Source organism: Mauremys mutica, chromosome 1, assembly GCF_020497125.1.
Source record: "Mauremys mutica isolate MM-2020 ecotype Southern chromosome 1, ASM2049712v1, whole genome shotgun sequence".
Classification (NCBI taxonomy): domain Eukaryota; kingdom Metazoa; phylum Chordata; order Testudines; family Geoemydidae; genus Mauremys; species Mauremys mutica.
In genome coordinates, this window is record NC_059072.1 from 20,184,538 (window position 1) to 20,209,328 (window position 24,791).

The following is a 24,791-nucleotide window of genomic DNA, read 5'->3' on the forward strand; positions in this document are numbered from 1 at the left end:
GGGATTAAGTTTCTGAGACTGATTCAAAGTTGACCAAGATGAACCATTGCATTTAGTTTATTAACTCAACTATTAGAGTTACACTTGCCTTGGTTATATATAGCAGTCTCTCAGGATCCCAGCCAGGTACTCATACTCATCTGAGATTAAATCCTAATATTTGAAAATTTATATAGTTTTTCTTCTATCCAAAGAGTTCAAAACCGTTTACAAACATGCCTTACAACACCCCTGTGGGGTAGGTATGTTAGTATGCCCAATTAACGGGGGGGACAAAGGGGCACAGAAAGGTTATCTGTCTTGCCTCAGGTGGCCAGACTTGCAGATGTGTAGCTGTCCCTCCATGACTCGCATTGCACATTCTGCACTTCAAGTTTGGGCAATGGCATGTAAGAGAAAAACAGATCCAGTGTAACAAAGACGACCTTCCTACACTGGTGTAGAAAAAAGCCAGAGAAAAGGTCCAGAATAGGAATTCCTCTCCGCAACCCCGCCACCTCAGTCCCTAGCGACTCCCTCCAAATTAATCAATTGCCGCATACAAATATGCGATTGTCCCTTTTCTCGTGGTCCCTTAGTCCCCCTTCCAATCCATTCATCCCGCACACCAGTCCCTCAGTCAGGGTGGATAATAATCAATGATTTAAAAAAAAATCAGATTTTTTTAAAATTCGGATTTTTTTTGATAAAATGCTCAAAGATATCTCATCATGGAAGAGGGATTATAAATTCTAATTCAGTAGTATCAGACAATATATTCATGCAATGTTTAAGAAAAGTTTTGTAAATGAGTTCCAATAGTTCATGGATTAGGGACCCAATCTTATGGTTCCATAGACTTCTGTATAGATTATTTAAATTAATCTTTCTATCTATCCCACTCAGTGCTCAGTCTAGAGGATACCATCAGAGATGCTTAGTTTTGCAGTTCTCAGACTGTGGATTTGTGTCTCCAGAGCTAACATGCTTGTTAACAGCAAAAATGTTTTAAAATAAATAAATAATATATAGAAGTGAGAAATAAAAGACCTCAACCCTATTGTCCCTCTGCAAATTTGTGTACACAGAGTCAATCCCTGATCTCTCTCTAAAAGTGAAGTTTTAAAAAGTTCAACCAATAGAAGAAGATTGTTGGAGGCGGAATAGATCTGGACACGGAGAAGAAGTCTGGAGATTAATATGAGAAGCAAGGGACATATGCTTGTTTTGTTAAAATATTATATGTTTGCTTTTGAAGAGAAAAATCCAGAATATTTAATGTTGTTGTTTTAGTTAAATAAAACAATGTAAATGCCTGTCTGGTGATGTTCTCCTCCTAATACAGCATGGCAAGAAAATCCTCCAAATATTAATGATTAACCTGTTGAATTGGAGATAGTTCACCTCCCAATGACTTCATAAATATCTGCTTCAATTACTTATGGTAAATGAAATAACCAAACATTCAGTCTTTTTCTGGTATAGCTGTAAAACTAATCTGAAACATTTTCAAAATAAATCACTGTTTAAAAACATATAGTGTGTACCTTCTAAAAATGAAACCTACATCTATTTCTGCATTGTGAAGAATATGTGTTAAGGGTATAACAACCTACAAGAATGCACTTTTATGTAGAAATCCATGATTAAATCAAGTCTTCCTGACTAGTGATTTAAATCAGTTTGATTTAAATCAAATCCATCCTGCCCTCAGTTATCCCCTGAGGAGCTTTTTTTCTCAGCAGCAGCCATAGATTCTGGTGCTGAGGAGCCTAATGCTGTGTCTCCTTCCCTGGCTAGGGGCTCAATCTGCTCAAAGCTCTTGTTTCCTGACACCTTCCACAGCTCCCTCAGAGTTTCTCAGGAGAGGCTCTGAGGGCAGTGATGGGAAGGGAAGGGGGGCAGGGCCTCGAGCAATGACCCTGCCCACTCTGTTGAGAGGCTAGAGAGTCTTGTTTCAGATCAAAAAGCCTCATCCTCTGGCCAAAAGTAAAAATTAGGCTAGCTGGGCAGGTCTTGCTGATTCTATTGGAACCAAAACTCTGATAATTGCCATTATATGTTTAAAAACAAATACTACTCTTATACGTCTATATCTACAGTGTACAGTACGAATGGTTTTGGGTGGCAGAGGAATTGCCACTTGCTCAGGTACACATCTTATCTTTGCTCAAATGTGCATCTCCCTCCATTTGGGGCTAATGCAGCATCTGGCCCACAGTTTCTATCAACTAAGGTTTAAAGCAATGGAAGCAAAAAGGGGTGTAGCCATAAAATTTTCAAAAGTGAACCTAATTTGGTGCATTAACTTTTGGCTGTTCTACCTGGGACTCCTGAGGCCTGAGTTTTTCAGAGGTGCTGAGCATTTACAGTAGTGGATGTGGTATAAGAATCTGAAGAACAGAACAGAGTACGGCAAGATAATTTGGAAGTTTTGAGGCTCATAGTATATTGATATGTTTTTCATACTGTACACCTGCACCCAGAACTTTAGATGGGCACTTATCATAAAACATTAAATTAAAGGCTGCTCCATTGTCCATACAGGGATCCTCAAAAGCCTTGGAGTAAAAATGCTGTTTTGATCATCCAAAATTTGCAATGTTTCAGCAATTTTAGGCTTAACCTTATACTTGAGAGAAAAATGAGTCCTCTAGTATTTTAAACTCAGTGAAGGATATTATTTTAATTAGGAAATATGCAAATACAGTTAATACAAATGTACAGAACCTCAGCCAAAGCCCGTTGAAATTAACTGGAGTCTCTCCATTAATCTTGGTCATTGGATCAGGCCATATACAACACCTTGTTAGTTAAAGTACACAGCCCATTGACTGAGCCTCCCAATACTTCGGTGAGGTAGGTATTCTAATACCCATCTTGCAAATGGTAAACTCATGCACATTGAGGTCAGTGTTCTGCTTTAAGGCACACTCTAGGCACACTCCCTCATAAATGTATTCCAGATGTAAACCGACACACGTTAGTTATCAATGCTTTGTTTTTGACACAGGTATATTTTATAATTATAGATTGTGAAAGTTTTCTATGCTTTCTCGATCACAGTTTAAGAGGTGGCTGATGGGCAGTTGAAGACCTAATATTGCTTTATCATACCATCCAAACAGTACATTCCCTTTGTTGATACATGTAATATATGTGTCTGACCCTGCAAACACTTATTTGCATAAGCAGCTTTATTCACGTATGTACGTGTCTTTGGGATCAGAACCATAGATCATATGTAAAGTAAGTATAATGGAGGGATTTTACGGTACAGAAATTATAATCTGAAGGGAAACTGAATTCACCAAGGTATCTTTAAAAGCGAGGTAAAACAATAAATAAATAAATTAAATACATAGGCAGTATGCAAAACAGATATTTATTTGTATTCTGATCTGTGTATTAACATGCTGTTTAATTAGTCTAAATTATGGTACATTTAAACAGTTAATGATAGGGTGAATCCTGCTCTTTAATTGTTCTGGGAACAACAACTAAAATGACTTTCTAAAACATATTTTTCCAAAAGGAGGGGAAGAGGGAATCCTGGACCCCATCCTGATGCCTGGGAATGAGAGATCGTTAAGCAACTGGAAGGATCAGTGCACAGCACATGGATCAGAAACATTCATAGAAGCAGCAAGTAGTGTATATTGCCTCAACCTTACTGAACTTTCCCAGTAAATACAGCATGCTGACAGCCTGGCATCCCTGCTGGGTGGATCCTGCAACTCCAGGAGGGAATGGCACTTCTTGTTTTTAATTAGCAAAGGTGAAAGGTGAATTAAAACTAGCTGTTTGGCAAGTCGGAGCAAGGGACTGAGTTCTGAAGAGCATCAAGGAGGAGGGTTCCTCCCCCCCCACCCCCCGAATGAATTGCTGAGCAGGAGGGACTGTAAATACAGCTTCTTCCTGAATCCACTGGCAGAGTTACTGAAGAGAGCTCAAGACACAACACTGCAGAGTAACGCCTTGGAATGTCCTCTCAGTTTATAAACAATTGTCGCAGGGAGAGAATATTTTTACATGACATTTGCACAGCCTGACAATGTGGAGCTGTGTGCTGTTCTGATGAGAACTGAATTTCCCATAGAGATCCTCACAAACTGAACAGAAAAAGACTTAGCTGCATTGGGAAAGTCAAGAGTGGAACTTGAAGCTTTTAAAAACAAAACAACTAAGTGAAGAAGCACAAGAATTTGATCTTGGGCAGCATGGCATCTACTAAGGACCTTTTAATCCTGGCACTATATGGTTTGTTACTAGAGTTACCGACCGCATGTCATACAACAGATACAAGGCTGCCAAGATTACGTCTGTCACATAAAGGTAGGTCAGTATGTCAGCTAGGTTTTGTGACAAATTCAATCTTGCTGTAACTCCACCACTTCAGTGGAATTACTACACCACGGATGAATTTGGACACTTCACAGAATGAAATATTCCTATTCAGAAATTAATATGAATGATTTTTCCTGTGCTTAATAAAGGGTGCAATTTAGTTTGCTGTAGACAGCAATATTTATTTTAAAGCATTTCTACTGATTCATAGTGGCTGCTACAATAGCCTTTTACACCTTTGAGTGCATTAAACTAGCTAGTCACTCTGTCATTATTCTCCATCTTCTGTGAAGATTGTTCTCTAACAAGGATGAAATGCAATAGATAACACATGTGAATAGTTTATGATATGCTGTCGTCTACCAGGTAAGTCCTAAGCAGTTAAATGCCTGTTTTATACATTTTGCTGTGGATCCAACTTATGTATATAGTGGGTGAATTCCTGTGCAGCCTGATGAATCATCTTCTAAACTAGCAAATGTCATCACACTATAATTAAAATGACTGCCAATATAAGTCTGCTTTCAGTTTGACTGAATTGCCCAAAGATAAATGTCATTTTGCTATGAAATAGGTGGGTGGGTATAAAACTCTTGACTATTTTAGTTGCAGTTTACCTGAAGTTTGAATCCCTCCTCCTTAATTCTAAATAAAATCCTATGAGCCAAACTGTGCCCTCATTTGCACCTGGGTAGTAGGGTTGCATAGGTTTAAATTCATTCCCAGGTTTCTTTATTTCAACTTGAGCTTTTTTTACATAAATACTTGTGCAGTTCCATGCAATTGTAGTTCTCTGCAGCAGCACACACATTAACAGATGACATGACTAGAAAATATGCAGCAGATTGTTGTTGCAGAAGAAGTTAAAAGGACAGAGTGTGCATCATATGCCCATAATCTGTCACTAAGAAATGTTTTTATATTACCTATTGTACAAAGATTAAAAGAGAATGACTCCCTTCTTTGCTGACCTAACAAGGATGGGGAGGCAGGAGGGAAGGAAGAGGGAAACGTACTTGAGAAAAAAGAATAGAAGTACTTGTGGCACCTTAGAGACTAACACATTTATTGTAGCATAAGCTTTTGTGGGCTACCGCTCACTTCATCGGATGGATGATCTTTTTGCGGATACAGACTAACACAGCTACTACTCTGATACTTGAGAAAAAATACTGTCGTTATTAAAACAGACAATTAAGCTTCATCAGTATGAAATATGTTATAATAGCAACTTTTAAAAAATGTATTAGCATCAGACTACAAGTACACATTGTACAGAGTATAAACTAGCATGAGACTAAACAGGATTTAATTGTCTTTTATATAGCAATCGGAATGACCAGTTATGGGAGAAAGAAAGGGAAAGCTGACTAGGATAATTGGTCTGAATGTCTTGTTAGAAGGCTAATAGAAGTGGGTTTTGCTTTTATAGACCATTTGGAACACTTTTTAGTGGAAGAAAGATTTGTCTTAAGGAGCTGTTTTGTAATTGAACCAGTGATTAACATCAATGAATGAAATGAATTGATCCTAGTTTTATACAGGAGACCTTATTTTTTTTGACATATGGTTTTCAAAATACAGTAGCAACTATTGATAAGTGTTGACTTTATCCGGCTTTATGGAATCCCTCCCTTCTGGAAGCAACATATTCGAGTGTCAATTTCTTGTTAGGTGTAGTTAGAAATACTATAAGTATCATAGATATTACTTGGTGGTGATGGGGTGGGGGAGAGGAAAAAGGCACAGTGAATGAAATAAATAGTCCTACTGTTGTGTTAATACAGGGTGCTGGATTAGCTGCCACTTCTGGCAAGCTTCCCATGGTGGTTCTGTAGGTATTAAATGTTTCTACTCTCACTTAGTAGGGTAAATTGTTTTTCCACTGGTTAGAATCAATGTGCATTTCACTGCATGCTGCTTTCATTTTCAGAGCGCTAATAATTTGGTCATAACACATCATAATTCTGTGATGCTTTTAAATAGATTATAAAATACCAGTTTCTCACTCAGGGCCAAATTTTGACCCCATTGAAGCCAGCTGTCACTGATTCCAATGACTTTACTGTATTGACTCTGCTCCCTGATATGAGCACACTTATCACTACCTTATACTTGGTTCATATACGTACTGCAACTGATTTTACAAGTTACACTGTGCTGGGTTCCTGCGTGCATATTCCAAGTCAAAAGTTAGAAGTGGCATACCTGTTTGCATCCTGGGAACACCTATTGTAATTCTCCCAGCTAAAAGAATGTAGCATTCAAGAGCAAGACAATGACTAAATGTCCTTGCTCTGTTCACTAACCAAATATGAATAGCAGGAGGGTCTCCCATCCTAAATGTATAGTTCCAGAGGGCTGTTGCTCTGTGTACCAAACAAGCAATAGAGTAATTATAATGAAATGATAACTTGTCCTCTTTACAAAGCCAACATATGCTTTGGAGTAAGTTGCCATTTTGAGATCGGTGACAAAGTCCATATGGGTAGTTATAGTATGGAATGGCCATAAAATCTGCACAGAGACAAATTTATAACAGACACTGATTAATGGAACTGCGTTTGTTATTCACACGTCTCCCGTTTGTGACTGTGTATGTTCGTGGCTAATCAGGACTTGGAAGATTATATGATAGATGGTTTGGAGGACTGTATGATTGGTAGTACAAGGAGGTATATGCCCATGAATCAAGAGGATTTTTAACTCATCTGTTTAAAAAGATTTGTACTTCAAAATATCTTAAAACATTTTCCATGAGCTAGAAATTAGGGAAGGAGTTTAACTTATTAATATTTAGTTTAATTTCAAAAATGGCTCATTTGAAATAGCTGTGAGGCAGGAGATCCTTTATCTGCAGAGTAGGCAAGGGCTGGCCAATAGCGGTGCACACTTTTCACACCCCTGAGCAGCAATAGTTCCTGATGCACTAGGGTAACCTTTGTGGATGAGAATAGCACAGTCGCCGTGCTAAAGGGACAGATTACTCATGTGTATCAGCACCTACTCACTTAATTAGCTTCCATGGCAGTTCATCAGTAGCAGTACATTCTTGAATTACCAATAAATTTGTCAAGCCTCACATAAACTGTATTGGTGATTTTTAGTAAGGTGGACACCTGTCTGCAAGAAACTGGGGCTACCAGTTCAGTTTACCCAGAATCTGCTTTTTCTCCCACTAAAGTCAATGAGTAGGGTGACCAGATGTCCCGATTTTATAGGGACAGTCCTGATATTTGGGACTTTATTTTATATAGCCGCCTATGACCCCACACCTCCTGTCCCGATTTTTCACACTTGCTGTCTGGTCACTCTATCAGGCCTGGTCTACACTACGCATTGAAACCGATTTTAGGAGCGTTAAACCGATTTAATGCCGCACCCGTCCACACTAAGAGGCCCATTATATCGATATAAAGGGCTCTTTAAACCGGTTTCTGTACTCCTCCCCAACAAGAGGAGTGGCGCTAATATCGGTATTACCATATCGGATTAGGGTTAGTGTGGCTGCAAATCAACGGTATTGGCCTCCGGGCGGTATCCCACAGTGCACCACTGTGACCGCTCTGGACAGCAATCTGAACTCGGATGCAGTGGCCAGGTAGACAGGAAAAGACCCGCGAACTTTTGAATATCATTTCCTGTTTGCCCAGTGTGGAGCTCCGATCAGCATGGGTGGCGACGCAGTCCCAAATCCAAAAAGAGCTCCAGCATGGACCGTACGGATGTGATCACTGTATGGGCAGACAAATCTGTTCTATCAGAGCTCCGTTACAGAAGACGAAATTCCAAAGCATTTTTAAAAAATCTCCAGACAGAGGCCACAGCAGGGACTCAGCACACTGCTGCGTGACAAGCGTAACAGAAAGCCAAAGAATCAAATGGACGCTCATGGAGGGAGAGAGAGGGGACTGAGGACTCAAGCTATCCCACAGTTCCTGCAGTCTCCGAAAAGCATTTGCATTCTTGGCTGAGCTCCCAATGCCTGTAGTGTCAAACACATTGTCTGGGGTGGTTCAGGGCATAGCTCGTCAATTTACCCCCACCCCCACCCCCAGAAGGAAAAGGGAAAAAAATCGTCTCTTGACTCTTTTAAATGTCACCCTATGTGTACTGAATGCTGCTGGTAGACGCGATGCTGTGGCACTGAACTGTAGCATCCTCACCCCCCCCTCCTTGGTGGCTGATGGTACAATATGACTGATATCCATCGTCATCATCAGCCTTGTGGCAGATGGTGCAGTACAGAAGGACTGGTATCCGTCCTCATCATCAGCCCATGAGTGCTACTACTTCCCAGTAGATGGTACAGAACGGCTGGTAACCGTCTTCATCATAGCAACAGGGGGCTGAGCTCCATCAGCCCCCATCCTTCATGTGTAAAGAAAAGATTCTGTTCTGCCTGGACTATCATAGCAGCGGGATGCTGGGCTCCTCTCCCCCACACTGCTTAATGTCCTGTCTGGACTATCATAGCAGCTGGAGGCTGCCTTCCCCTCATTTTATCTCACTAACAAGTCACTGTTTCTTATTCCTGCATTCTTTATTACTTCATCACACAAATGGGGGGACACTGCAACAGTAGCCCAGGAAGGCTGGGGGAGGAGGGAAGCAACAGGTGGGGTTGTTGCAGTGGCACCCCCTGTGAATGGCATGCAGCTCATCATTTCTGCGGGGTCTGACACGGAGCAGCTGTGCTTTCTGGTTCTCTGTTCTGGTTCACTTGCACCATACTCTAGGCAGGACTGATTCTATTTTTAGATACCATAAAGGAGGGATTGACTCGGGGAGTCATTCTCATTTTTGTCTTTTGCGCCCCTGGCTGACCTCAGCCAGGGGCACCCATGATAGCAGCAGAGAGTACAGTACAGAAGGACTGGTAACCATCATCTCATTGTCAATTTACAATGGAAGCAGATGGTACAGAACGGCTGATAACCATCTCTGCTATCATGCAAAAGCAAATGAATGCTGCTGTGTAGCGCTGCTGAATCGCCTCTGTCAGCGGCATCTAGTACACATACGGTGACAGTGACAAAAGGCAAAACAGGCTCCATGGTTGCCATGCTATGGCATCTGCCAGGGCAATCCAGGGGAAAAGGGCGCAAAATGATTGTCTGCCGTTGCTTTCCCAGAGGAAGGAGTGACTGACGACATTTACCCAGAATCACCCGCGACAATGATTTTTGCCTCATCAGGCACTGGGATCTCAACTCAGAATTCCAAGGGGCGGGGGAGACTGCGGGAACTATGGGATAGCTACGGAATAGCTACCCACAGTGCAACGCTCCAGAAATCGATGCTAGCCTCGGACCGTGGACGCACACCACCGAATTAATGTGCTTAGTGTGGCCACCTGCGCTCGATTTTATACAATCTGTTTTACTAAACCGGTTTATGTAAAATCGGAATAATCCCGTAGTGTAGACATACCCTCAATGAGAGTTTCACCACTGACTTAAGTGGGAATAGAATCAGAGTTATAGTTAAATCAACAGCCATTGAATGGTTGCAGCTTTTGGTTACTAATTGTCTGAACTAGTTTGAACCAGTGACAATGTGTTCCCTCTTCCATTATAATTTCCCTGAGTCATCCATTCACCTTTCAGTTATCAGGAGATTTACACCAGGATTTAGAAAAATGTTCTTGGTTTCATGTTCATTTAGTGCTACAGTTTTGTCTAAAGCTCAGCATCTGATGATGAACAATAAACATCTTAGGGTGCATTATTACATCAAACTATTGATTCATGCTGATTTGTAGAGTTGCAGATATATTACTGCTGTGTTCCCTATTATAGAGAAATAAAGTTTCTACATTAGTATGTTACAGGTTGACAGCTACATTTAAAATGATATAAAAATCATTAGCTCATTTTATGTATAATACAGACTCTGCCTAATGAGGTGCTAATGGAAGCCAAGTTTCAGCTAATCGTCTTTATAGGCTGATGGTAAAATTCTTTCCCAATATCCCACAGTTAACATTCTCAGCACTGGGAAACACATAATTAAGGTGGAATCAATAGACACTGTATGTTAAACAGAAACTATTTACATTACATGTTGAAATAGGACTGGTTTTGCAGAGGACAGTAGGTCTATATTTAAAAGTTAGCACAGCCGTGTTAACAGGATCTGGATCGAAAACTTTCATGAAAATGTTTGATACTCGTGTACAAATTCAATTTACAATGCATTTTAAACTATGCTTTGTGGTACTGCATTTTTGTGTTTGGCAAAGAGAAAAAAGTACAGAAATCCACCCAATAAAAATTAGCCAGAGTAAACAAAGGAGGCTAAAAGGAGGCTTTGGTATAATAATAATAAAAAGATTGGTTTTGTATCTGACTGAGTTCAGTGCATGAATCCATTCCATCACTTATTTTCACTAGCTAATTCAAGAAATCTCAGAAATTAGAGATGAGCAGAGAAAAAAGATATGATCTCATTAGTCCATTTCCCTGCAAATGTAGGTTTCCTCTTTACATTATTAACAGATTGTCAGGTTGGGTATTAAATGTGCCAAGTGGTGAACCTTTCATCTCTTCCCTTGGGAAACTGTTTGACAACCTACTGCATCTCTGTCAGGAAACTTTGCTGATATTAAGACAGCTTTTCATCCAAATTTCCTTCTCAGTTTCATCTTATTACACCTACGCATATCACCTAACTCCTCTCAGATATTTGTATTTATGTTGCTCCTTTGCCACTCCTTAGCCAAGCTGTACAAATTTACCCTTTTAATCTTTCCTCATAATCACGTCTGAATTCCTGGATCTTTTTCTTGCTTTTCTCTGAACTCATCCAATATGTGGGTTTTACCCTTCTGATAAATCATATCTGTGGAGGGTATATGTGCATTTGAAGGCATCCTGTGCTTCAGCCCATCTTCTTTTCCTAATTTATATGTCTATTTCCTATTTCTGTTCTTAATTCCTCCTGCAGTTTAGTGAAGTTATAGGCAAGCAGAAGGAGAAAGTTGGACTAAAAAAGAAGTGAGCTCTTCTCTAAGGACAAACAGTGTCAAATAAGGACAGGAAAGAGCTGAAGAGAGGCAGAAAACATGAATGTCATCCATATGTGAATGCGAATTTTAATGTATATGATTAATTTCTGGGTTTTAGATCTGTTTAATCACCATTGAGGACTAATAAATAAAAGGGGATATACCAATCTCCTAGAACTGGAAGGGACCTTGAAAGGTCATTGAGTCCAGCCCCCTGCCTTCATTAGCAGGACCAATTTTTTGCCCCAGATCCCTAAGTGGCCCCCTCAAGGATTGAACTCACAATGCTGGGTGTAAGCAGGCCAATGCTCAAACCACTGAGCTATCCCTCCCTCTGTTGTAATTTGTTAGCAAATTTGGTTTGTTGTCATTGTAATTAAGACTGAGGCAGCATCGCCACTGCAACAATTTTCAGTTATAACTTCCTAGGTGACCTCAGCTTTGAATTTTTTTATTTTACTAAGTGTGATCAAACTGTTAACTTTAACATTGCACTAAGCTAGGACCATTCAAACTGTTCATTTCAAATCTCAAGTATCAGAGGGGTAGCCGTGTTAGTCTGGATCTGTAAAAGCAGCAAAGAGTCTTGTGGCACCTTATAGACTAACAGACGTTTGGGAGCATGAGCTTTCGTGGGTGAAATACATTTCCACTACATGCATCCGACGAAGTGGGTATTCACCAACGAAAGCTCATGCTCCCAAACGTCTGTTAGTCTATAAGGTGCTACAAGACTCTTTGCTGCTATTTCAGGTCTCGTTAGTTGTTGTGGTTCTTCTTTGAATTATCTAGGAATTGTCTAGGAGCTCCAGTCATGGACCCGGACACAAAGACTGCTGCTGCTGCACAGAATGCATTGCCTTCTTTTGTCAGAGATTCACTTGAAAAAACAATCCTGATTTCTGAGAATGGATTTGCAAGCATTCACCAAACAATTCTGATGAATAGGTTGCTCATAAACTTTGCGGTTCACGGTTGACTACTCATGTTGTATGTATGCGACTGAACACCTGAATCACATGGCATTGTTTCTGATTCCTGACTGGATGGATGCAACTTTTTAGCTGAAGAATAATGAATACAGCAAAATGAAGAACACATTTCTGGGAGAGAATTTTTAGATAAATGATCATTAATGATTGTAAGTATGCCAGTTGCTTTATGAATGCACAGTGGTCATCTCAATATTCCAAATAAATGATTGTAGAGCCACATGAATCCTAATTAAGGCTAAGATTTTGTCACAGACATTTTTAGTAAAAGTCAGGGCTAGGTCACAGGCAACAAAGCAAAATTCATGGAAGCCCGTGACCTGTCCCTGACTTTTACTAAAAATATCCCTGACAAAATGGGGAGCCCAGCTGCGGGGTCCCCATTCTGCCTGTGGAGAATGGGCAGCTGCAGGGGCTGCTCAGAGCTCTGGGGGCCCCCACTGCCATGCCTATGCGGACTTGGAGCTCCAGGATCCCCTGGCTCAGAGCTCCGGGGTATCCCACCACCCATGGCGGCTGGGAGCTTTGAAAGACTCCGGGCTCCCGTGGCACCTCGGAACTCTGGGGCCCCGATGCCTTTGGCAGCTCAGAGCTCCGGGGTACCCTCACCACCCGTGGCAGCTGGGAGCTTTTGGGTACCCCTGCCACCTGTGGTGGCTTGGAGCTCCCAGGTCCCCTGCCCCCCGTGGCAGCCAGAAACTGCAGGAGGACCCTGGTGCCTGAGTGGCCAGGAGCTGCAGCCCCACCGCCCGGGGTGGCTCCAGGCACCAGCACGCCAAGTGTGTGCTTGGGGCGGCAAGCCACGGGGGGCGCTCTGCCAGTCGCCGCGAGGGCAGCAGGCAGGTTGCCTTTGGCGGCATGCCTGCGGAGCGTCCGCTGGTTCCACGGCTTCGGCGGACCTCCCGCAGGCAAGCCGCCAAATCCGCGGGACTGGGGACCTCCCGCAGGCAAGCTGCCAAAGGCAGCCTGCCTGCTGTGCTTGGGGCGGCAAAATACCTAGAGCCGCCCCTGCCACTGCCCATGGCAGCTGGGAACCCCGCAGAGCCCCTGGCATCTCTGGCCACAGGGACCCTGCAACTCCCAGCTGACAGGGCTGAACTCACAGTGGTTGCTGGACGTCACAGATTTCGTGACTTCTGCAACTTTCATGAAAAAATTGTAGCCTTAATCCTAACCAACTCAGTTTGCTTACAATCTGCTATGGAGGCCTATTCTCTCATTAATATCACAGTAAATTGAAATTATTCAGAGGGCTCAATGAGAGAGTTACCTATTCAGGCTCTGGGTCAGATTGGAGCTACAACTGGATGAGGATCTGGTTCTTTAGGGATACATGACATGAATTGGTATCCATGACTTTTTTGCACTTGGATTATTCGCCACACATGATGTATGTAGGGCACTGCAATTCTGAGTGTTTGGGAAATTAAGAACTATATTATGGCTGTAGTTCTATGGAATGTGGCTGCGAATAAAGACTAATAACCAGAATTATGAGTGTTTAGAAACAATCTGTGTCTGTGTCTTTCTCTATCTTTCTCTTTTCCCAAATTCTTGAGGCTAGATAGGACTCAGTGTCAGTGCAGAAATGTCCTAGGGGGGAAAAATACAGATAGGAGCTCTTCTGTCTTAGGTTCACTTCTTTTTTTCTCTCCTTTTTTGCTGTCTCCCACTGATGAGACAACTGATTCCTTACACTGAAACCATGGCAGTTTTTAGGTTTTTCCAACTGAGCCTAAAGGGACTTGTTCACCAGAGCTGGAATTTCTGGCAAAGAACTCACCAGCTCCTCTCATAACTACATCTTATTAACAAAGGCTTTTGTGGGTTTTGTTGCAGCAAAATTCTGAAGGGATACACTGTATTGGTGTTTGTCTTGAAGCAGACAGCTTGCAGTATAACTTCAATTGGCTTGTTGATTTTGTTTTAGAGAACTGGGTGTCATCTGAAGTTTCTAATCAGTTATCTCGCTGCTTTCAAAGAGCCAACACCATCTGTTGTTGTAAACTTTTTTAAACACATTGCCTGAGTTATTATTCCTCTGGAAAAGAAAGCTGTATTTTAGTTAAATACATGCAGGATTAATATTATTTATGTGATTTACAGTATGCTGTGCAGGGCCACGCATCTGTTTCAAACCTTTTGAGAAACTTTTGGGTCAATAAATATTGTAAAACTGTGCGGTGGGAATACTAAATATTATTAAATCTGGTGTCCTGGTTTTCTTCATGTAGTCAGTCAAAGATCATGAAACCACAAAGTGCAGCCATCATTAATTACAAAATATTCATTTAAAAAAAAAAACACAGACCCTGCAAGGAAAAAGGTGCAAATCTTTATTTTACAGCTGAAACCCATTTAGCTTGAATACATTATTCTTAATGTTGTGTTTATTAGATAATCTGTTCTGCACTTAAATAGCCAGTTAAGGATCCAAGATGGCAACATGAAAGAAAAAGTTGAGGAAGAAAGCTGGTGAAAATTTTGTCCTACTGCAAAAAAACACTAACTACATTATGAGCTTGGTTTCAGTTCAAAGTTTCTGTAAAATGAAGTAAATGGATCTGTGTTTGTTTTAAAGAAGTGGAAATTTAAGTTACCAGCATAAATATGGAGTTTTGGGAACTGAGCAGATCTTCTATATACACTGACTTATTAAAATATTACTCTCTTTTCTGAAAATTAATAATTCACTTAATGCAGAGTTTCAATAACAGAAACGTTAGCAGCCTATTGTGTCCATGCCTTTGGCATTTAACTCTGGAAAATGCCTTTCTCCACTTGTTTCAATCTGCCTCAGTGTTACACATTCTCACTGTGGAGGAGGAAAGTTGTGAGCAGTTCACCTTGTTAACCAAGTCAGTTGTGGGCTTACATAATTGAATTTTTCCCCCCTCAGGATTTTCTGTAGTTAAAATGAAGCTATAAAGTGATTAGATATCACCATGATGGATCTCTCTGTCCAGCAGCTCTGTAGTACTCACAGTAAATTTTGCCCTTACAGAAAAAAGGAGCACAGAAATATACCACCAGATGATTGCTTTTCAGGAAAATCTTTGATCTTCGTTACCATCATCAAAATCTGAACAAAAATACTTGCTATGAAATTGATCATTTCTTGTCATGGAGTTGGTTAAGAGAGGAGAGAGGAGGTTCTCTCTTTGTGCACTTCAGGAATCCTTCTGCCCTAAAATCCTTTGCCACTAGATCTTTTCAGAAGTCATTTAAATTATGCTATATCCGTGGGGCATCTGGATACAATGCTTAACCTCACCACATGGAGCACGCAAATCACCTCAACATGCTTCGCCCATCCTGTTGTTTCTTTCACAATCTACCAGAGATTTGTGGGTTTTTTACTAATGGGCTATGTGTAGGTCCTCACAAATATGATTAGATGTGAAAGATCTGTTTACAGTTTCTGTACAAGTATATGCAGGTGGTCTGTAACCTCAGACATGACAACATCGAATTCCTGCCAAACCTCTCCTGGTGCTGGCATGATGAACTCACTATGAATAGGAGCCAGTAGCTGTAAAGTTTGCATGGCTCATACAGCTAGAAGAGAAATCTAAATAGACTGAAAACTGTAACTCATCCTTAAATTACTCTTTATTAGGCTCAGGTGAAAATAGATACTTGCTGGAGATCTAGTTCATCCACCTTGCTGCCTGTCTGAACAGATACAACACGCAACATCCTTTGCTACGTATTAAGTCAATTAGGACTCTGATCTAAAGCCCATTTAAAGTTAATAGGAGTCTTTGTGTTGACATTAATGGATTTTGGATTAGGCCTTGAGTGCAGTGGAGCTGTTTTGCAAACTGAAATGTTAATCAATGTGTAGGAATGTCACCTGCTTGTGTTCCATGTTTTAAACCTTTTGTGGAAGGCTGTCAGTGTGAAACAAAACCTTACACCATGGTATATTATCAAAAAACCCTGTTTTGAGATACTAAAGTTGCTGTATTATTTATCTCCAAAGAATTTCATGATTAACACATGTGACCACCATTAGTTACAGGTAAGAAGACATATGAGATAAAGCCTGAATCAGCCTATTAACCATTCAACTTGGAGAGTTTCCTCAGTGCAAAAAACCCTATTTTCCATAGGCACCTTATGGTAGTACAGGTTTTAACTCACATTATAAGTTTATTTTATGTTAACATTCACACCAGAAACCTAACTATGAGTTACACACTTTCAATCAGGGGACTTGAAACAATATCATATGACTTATGTGACCAATTGTAACTCAGCATAGTTTGAATTATTGGATTGAGTATTTCACAGCAAACCATGGAGTAAATAAATGCAAGGTTAGAAAACTGATATAGTCAAGAAAATCCTGATCTGTAGCAGACAACAGGGAAAATGTAGTTAAATAAAATATTTGATGGGACTTATTCACTCATCTGTAATAATAGGTTGATTATATGCCAGTATCCTGAGAAGGGCAATATATGGTTCACTTTGGAGTCTGATCCGGCTGCAGAGAAAAAAAGAATAGAGTATATGATTCTTATGAAATTATTTTGCTGACATTTCAATGTCATCAGCACTGAAATGTTTCAGTTTTCAGGCAGTATACTCCTTCAGTGAAGCTTCTGAGTCTCATTCTTTGCCTCTGTTTCTTTATCCTCAAATAGAATATTTACTAACAGATTTAGGAGGGGCTTAATTGGAACTCTCTGGTATACTAACTATTTTTTTGGCAAGTTGCTAATAAAACAATTCCTTAAGCCAAAGAATTAATGTTTGGAAGAAAGTCATATAAGTGTAGGAAGACTCATGATTCTGTATGTATCTACTCTATACTTACCTCTTTTGTGTTTATTTTTATTTAAAGGGCTGTTGATGTCAAACTGTGAAGGGATTTAGGCTTCCCAAGGAAGTTGAACAATGGGGTTCTTACAGGTGCTAAATTTGTTTTATAAGGGGGGAGGGATATAGCTTGTACTTGTAACATACAAAAGATTTGTTTAATAGGCTTAATAAAAAAGCGAGAGCAACTGTAAACGTATTTTACTTGTTGACGTACAATAAATGCCACAGAAGAACTGACCATTTCTTACTCTGATCTTGCTGACCTTCGCTGAAGAGAATGATTTAAAATGAATGCAGAATATTGTAATCCTCAAAACTTCAGTATCAATAAATTGAGGTTTTTTTCCCCGGCTATTAGTCCTCAATACAATGTTACCAAAATGTAATATCAGTATTCTTTCTGGCCATTCTGTACTTATCTTGAAGATAAATCATCACTTAAGTCACTTTGCAGCTGGAAAGCTAGAGGCTGGTGAGTGTTGCCAAGAACTTCTGCAACTCTTATTTACAACTAAGTCAAGTATTTTACCGTGGGTGGGTGTGTGGCATAAGCAAGAGTAAAAGAAAATAAGCTTGCTCATTTGTGTATTAAATGATTCAGCTCAGCTGATCGAGAATGTTATGATGCAAAGCTTGGAAATATCTGTTCTCTCTGAGCACAGAAAGATGTAAGCTGGTAAGCAATATGCTTGCCTTTTAGGGCTCTCATGCCTATTACAAGTCCTTGGTGCAGAGATGTCCTGTGCCTTTTTGTGTCGTTCAATCTGTCACTGTCTTCTCTTTCTCTGTTCCCTCATTTCAGGCCTTACAAAGTCCTTCTGTGTATTTTCAGGTTACACAGAAGTCTGGAAAAGCATCCAGTTTCAGGAAACACTACAGACGTAAAGAGGGTGTGTAACAGGCTCACTCACGATTGGAGGGATTAGTTGGCATCACCTCCTTCAGTTGTTCCCCTTGGTCTCTATGGACTTTGGATGCTCGTTCTTCTTGGCTTGGTCCCTTTGGCGAGGTCACTATTGTCCTTCCCTTCTGGGGCATCAAAGTCCCACTGGACAAACTGTCTAACTGTGGTGTCTGGCAGTGTTCTGATTCAAGTCAATAGCACTTACCCAGTGGCTGGTAGGAGATCTCACACCCACCTGCTACCCCAGGTTCCAGCCCAGGGATCCTAAAATCAGCAGCCAAAGTCTATTATTTCCATGAGCTTCTTCCTACTTTGCCCTCTACAGGCTTTCTTCTCCACCACCTATCTATGTAAATCCCTTCCTTTGGGCTCAGGGTCCCAGCCCCGGTTTCTTTCTTCTCTCCTCACTATGCCCAGAGAGTGACTGCAGACCTCCACCTCTTCCTACCAGCCCTGCCTACTCCTGTCCTACATAACCCCTGCAGGGGTGGTGTGGGGTGAACATCCCATCACAGGGTGATAGGTTGCAGCAACCTGTTGATTAGTCTATTATTTTGCACAATGACACATTGCAATACAGACAGTGTTTTACTAATTCCAAAGTGCAGTTTTTTAAAAAGTGGTTCCCAGTAAATGAATGTTTGCAGTTTTACTGGAACAATGCTACACCCTGACAACTTGTATTTCTTACAAGCATTTCTTAAATACTTGCATTCTTGGGGTTTAAAATGGTTCATGTTGTTGAGAATAACAGATAAACTATTGCAAAAATGGGTGATTGTTTCTCTAAAAGTGGCTTTGAGTACAGAGCTTACCTTTTTACAATCTAGCCATGTGATATATCAAACATTTAATCTAGAAATAGTTCTGAGCCTCATTCTGCTGCCATTAATAGCAATGGCAAAATTCTTGTGAGTTCCCATGAAAGGAGGAACAGCCAACGCGTTCCCTTGCTTCTATCCTTCCCTGAATATAAACCTGGCTTACTCATTTAGAGTCTGATCCTGCAAGGCCATAAGAGCAACATTTCTCCATGCCCCCTATGCCTCTTTATCATATGAAAGGCAGACCTCACTGGACATGCGTCTCTGATTACTTTATAGAGTGTTCCAAGGTCTGTGGGTGCAAGGAGCTAGACTTGTGATTTATTATTTTGAATCATTTTATTATTGTGCTGTTTAAACATGTGCCCTTTACTTTTCTAACACTGGAAGAGCCCCTCTCAACTACATTGGAATAGCTCTTTTCAATGTTACAAAAATGCAGCAAATAACTTTACAAAAGAAGCACTGGGCTTTTTGCACACTGCTGGAGGGTACATACTGTGGGACAACATGTAAGCTGTCAGATCAAGCCTCTGTGCTCTTAGAAGTATAGCATATGCCTGGTTAATGACAAATACTTACCTGAAAGCACGTCTGAGGCCTAATGAGGATTTGAAAGTAATAACTGATAGTGTGTATGCATGCTTGCAAGACTGTTCATAGAGTGTGCCAAGAATTTTGTAATGATATGGAAATATTGTGTAAATTAGAACTGTTATGGGATAGATGACTGGGTATGTTGCAGGATCCAAAGGGAATGCCGAAGGGTTTGTTTGAAGACATCATGTCTCAGCATATCTTGTGTCTAGGGTGACACAAACACAGCTATAAAGTAACTCGGAGAAAGTAGATCTCAAGCCTATAATGAACGTTTGTTTGGAGTTTGTTTTTCAAGTTAGTCAAATTATATTGATGACTGTAGTCCTACGGCTTGGTCGAGGTATTTTGCTGAGGTGTGTGAGTATTTAGTTTGCAAAAGGATGGCAAGTTTCTGCAGACGTCGGGCAAGTCTACACTACAAAATTAAATCGACCTAAGTTATGTCGACTTACAACCACAGCAGTGATTAAATTGCTTTTGCATGTCCACGCTACACTCCTTGTGTTGGTGGTGCGTGTCCACACCAGGAGCGTTTGCACCAAATTAATTGTCACGGTGGGGCATTTTGGGATGGCTTCTGAAAGGCACCAATAATCGATGTAAGCAATGCAGTGTCTACACTGACACTGTGTCGTCCAAACTACATCGACTTAAGTACTATGCCTCTCACAGAGGTGAAGTTATTAAGTCGGACTTTAGTGCTACGTGTCTCGCAGAGGTGGAGTTATTAAGTCAGTGTAGTGGGTGAGTTACATCGTTCGGAGCTGCATTTTAGTGTAGATGCTTACAGAGTCAATGTAAGCTGCCTGATCTCGACCTAACTCTGTAGTGTAGACCAGAGCTTAGATTCTCATATTCACTTTGTCCCAGAGGTTTGTTTTTAATTAGAATGTTGCTCTTCAGTCTATAAGATCTGGTGTCACCAGGCATTGTGCTTTGGATGACAGAGATTAGTTGTTACCATATTTAGAGGAGGTTCCATACGTGTCGTTGTAACTGCAATACCTCTCTGTTTTGCTTTTGAAGAGCAACACCTTGTAGTGATATATAACTATGTTGAGGATGGGGATGAACACCAGAGAACTGAACTGCCAGTCCCGGAAGTTGGGTTATCACTGTAACACTGCTGAGTGCAATTATAAATACATTACTTACATCAAGATATTACTTGCAAGGGGTGAAATCCTGGCCTTATTGAAATCAGTGGGAGTTTTGCCACTGATTTCAACAGGGCCAGGATTTCACCCATGATGTTTTCCCCGTATATAGAAACTGGACTGGAAATGGGGAAATTGAGGTTTGATTCCTGGTTTTACAATAAACTTCCAGTATGACTTTGAGTTGGGATTTTCGCAAGGGCAGCTTGCTTAATTAATTACTTACTATCAAAACTATATAGTTAAGTGGCACATCAGATATCAGTGTATTTATTGGTAACATTTATGAATATATAGCAGTATAAAGAATTATCAAACATTTGCAGCTTCAGGATGGCTATATCGGCCTCTTACTTACCATGCTTACTAAAGGAATCACTAAGTGCTGGACTTGTAGTATCTCTGGTCTTCATTTTACAACCACTGAAATCCATGAAAATTTTATGTGGACCCTTTGAATCTTAGTCCTACCATCACTGCTTTCAGAGACAAAAACTTCCATTGAACTCCAATCGGAGCGAGAGTGGGCTCTTTTTAGGCCAATATTACTTCATGCTTATCCAACTTCTAACACTCTTCCCAACTCTACCCACAGGAATGTTCATTTGAGTGCTAATCAGTCCTATGGCTTTAGGTAGGATACTAAGCAACAGCAAGCCCCATTCAGTAGCGTACAGCCGGATTTACAGCCTGCTGAGCCACTGCTGGAATTTGACCAAATATACTCAGTACCTCTGCACTACTGTGCACCTTGTTCAATATCTTGCTGGATTGACCCCATCCTGCTTGTACAGATGAAGCAGTGTAGTCTAGAGATTGGAGCAGTGACCTGAGAGTTGGGATGGTCCAGTGGTTAGGGTCCTGGCCTGGGACTTGCAAGACCTGGGTTCATTTCCTTGCTGTGCCTCAGGCTTCCTGTGTGTAATAGTAGGCAAGTTACTCAGGCCAGGTTTACACTGAAAAGTTAAGTCAACCCAGCTACATTGCTCAGCCATGTTAAACATCCACACACCCTGTGCAAGGCAGTTAACCTGACCAAACTCCTGGTGTATGCAGCACTAGGTTGATGGAAGACTTCTTCTGTGGACCTAGCTACTGCCTCTTAGGGTGGATTAACTACACCGATGGAAGAACCCCTCCCATCACTGTAGTGAATGTCTGCACTGAAGTGCTATGGCAGCATAGCTGTAGTGTTTCAAGTGTAGACTAGCTCTCGGAACATCTCTACTTCACGGGGGCATTGTGAAGTTAAATACATTTAAAAATTGTGAGGTGTTCAGATACTATGATAATTGAAGTACCTTAGAGAGATTGTCAGAGACTTCCATAGTTCCATTCTCAGCTCTGCTACAAAGTAGCTGTTAAGACCAACTCAAAATTAGTGCCTTAGGCCAAGTCTACCTAAAAAGTTAGGTTAACCCACCTCCCTGAGCAACGTAGTTAAACCGATCTAATCCCCAATGTAGACTGTGCTAGGTCAGTGGAAGAATTATTTGGTTGACCTAACTACTGCCTCTTGGGGAGGTGAATTAGTGATGGGTGAACATTCTCCCTTCAATTCCCACCCCAGGCCCCAGTTTAAGTGTAGAAACCTAGCATGAGTGGCTTAGTTTATTCATTTGTAAAATAGGTGTAATACCTCACATGAGTCTCCTGAGGCTTAAACTTGTCAATTGCTTTGACATCCTTGGATGAAAGGAGCCATGCTAAGTGTAAAGTGTTGTTATTTACACATCTACCCTCTTATCTGGGATGATAGCGGTTGCAGAAAGGCATGGGAAAATCCTGTAAAACTCTTTCACCACTTCTTTCATCCAAGGATGTCAAAGCTATTTACAAATTAAAACAGAAGTTGCTGCTAAAAGTGACCCTGATTCATTCAGGCACAGCAAATAGAACACATAGGCTTCAAGAGAGATTACCAAGGCACCAACAGGAGACCGTCATTAAAAATTAAATAAATAAGAGCAGAGCTTGCTTTGGCTCACAAAAAAACCAAGCCACCTTTACTTTTGGCAGGTATTCATCGTCTCCATCCTGTCCTCACTTCTCCCCTGTGCACTGCTGGGAAACTTGCTCCGGTGCATAAATTTCATCCAAGGTTTGACTGTTGTGGTAGGAGCCAGATAGATGATCTGTCATCAGTGCTCTAACAGGGCTTTCACCTCTGCCCAAGTTCCCATGTAAATCATAAACTATATAATCTGTTTCACAGGTAGGGCATAGTGCAGCAGACATACTTAGTGAATCCAGTTTATCACTGACTAATATGCATTAGGCTGAAGATATTTTCTTATATATTAGTTTTAAGCATCATGACTATTTTGTGAAAACTAAAAATGAATATCTATGGATTTCTTGTTGTAGCTTTACAATAATGCAATGGTCACGGACAATGTAGTAAATGAATAAAACCCTGCAGAGAGGGATTTTCTCCTGCAAACAGATTTTCCCCAGCAGACACTTGCTGTTTTTAGATGGTGTGGAATTACCTCTCCAGCCTTTTCCACAGCATTTTGGCACTTTCCATTCCAATCCATTTCCATTCTTTAACAGTGCGATTAAAACTGCTATTAATAGCAATTAATTTTTTAATTAATCGCATGGTAACTGTGATTAATCGACAGCCCTAATTATTACCTTAGAATAGCTGTTAAATCATTTTCTTCCTACTCTTTGTGGCTGAAAAGTCTTCAGTGAGGTCACTGAAATACAGCTGGTGAAACAAATCACACTCAATTGACATTGATGTCAAATTATTCGATCTTAGCTGATCCAGACTTGACCTGAATCAATCTTTGATTAGGGCCAATTTTGTAAATGAGCATTCACCTCCAGCATTAGTTACTGGCAGTTACTGGCAGTGTCCAAAAAATTCATAATGTAGTGTCTACATTGGGAAATGCAAACTGCACAATCTTTTGTCATAAAAGGTGAAGCAATTTGGAGATTTTTTGTTCTTATCTCTTACATACAGTCTAAATTGGACTAATTCATCTGCAGAATCCTCCTATAAATTCATGTGATATTTCTCTTGTAGTTTAGCAGCAGAAGCACGTATCTTGAATGCAGATACCCCACTAAAATTAGTAAAAAATCCAAAGTGAGCACACACTCCATTATATGCTTCATAACTATGGGCAAGTCTACACTACCATGCCACATCGATGCAGTTACACCAATGCAGCTGCGCCGCTGTAGTGCGTCTGATGAAGACACGCTAGGTTGACAGGAGAGTGCTCTCCCATTGATATAACCAGGGGCAGCTCCAGGCACCAGCACGCCAAGCGCATGCCTGGGGCGGCAAGTCACAGGGGGCGCTCTGCCTGTCGCCGCAAGGGCAGCAGGCAGGTTGCCTTCAGCGGCATGCCTGCGGAGGGTCCGCTGGTCCCACAGCTTCGGCGGACCTCCTGCAAGTGTACCGCCGAATCCGCGGGACTGGGGACCTCCCACAGGCAAGCCGCCGAAGGCAGCCTGCCTGCTGTGCTTGGGGCGGCAAAATACCTAGAGCCGCCCCTGGATATAACTTCACCTCCACTAGAGGCTGAAGCTATGTCGGCAGGAGAGCATCACCCACGAACAACGTGTGTGAACAACGTTTAAGTTGTTGTGGTAACTTACATCGCACAGGAGGTATCTTATTCACACCCCATAGTGACATAAGTTACATGAACCTAAGTGGTAGTGTAGCTCAGCCCTATGTTGCAGCTTTTTGGCAAATTTTTCAGTCACAATGTTGAAAACCTCAATTCAAAATTTATCTTGCCCTGCCAACATGTATTTTAGCTCCTCGGATTCACTGAGGATTTTTTCCACTTTAGCTCTTTTTACTCTTACATTGAGATACTCAATTTTTTATTATTTTATCTGCTGTTTCATAGCTGTCAAATTGTTCCTGTAGGTCTGCCACAAATTCCTTCAGGAAGCCCACTAATTTTACAGCAGTAATGAGGTCTAGCCCAGCAGCCTGAAGAGCGTTAACTGGTGACTGAAATCTCTATAGAACTGTGTTTCAAGAGCTGTAAAGAAAAGCAGCTTCCAGCTTGTCCATTTTGCTTTGCAGAGATTGAGCGTCCCTATGCGTGCTCGGTTTCTGTTTTAAATCATCAGATAGACTTTTCAGAGAATCCTGGTTATTGCCATCATTAA

The 24,791-nt window shown here is 41.1% G+C and overlaps 1 protein-coding gene across 1 annotated transcript in view; it reads left to right on the plus strand.

Moving 5' to 3' along the window:
• The first annotated feature begins 3,870 nt into the window (after window positions 1–3,870).
• Window positions 3,871–24,791, plus strand: part of SEMA3E (semaphorin 3E) — a 230,774-nt gene continuing 209,853 nt past the window's right edge. The window contains exon 1 of the mRNA XM_044979219.1: window positions 3,871–4,314. Within this exon, the coding sequence (XP_044835154.1) occupies window positions 4,200–4,314 (115 nt within the window). The 5' untranslated portion in view covers window positions 3,871–4,199. The remainder of the gene's footprint in view (window positions 4,315–24,791) is intronic.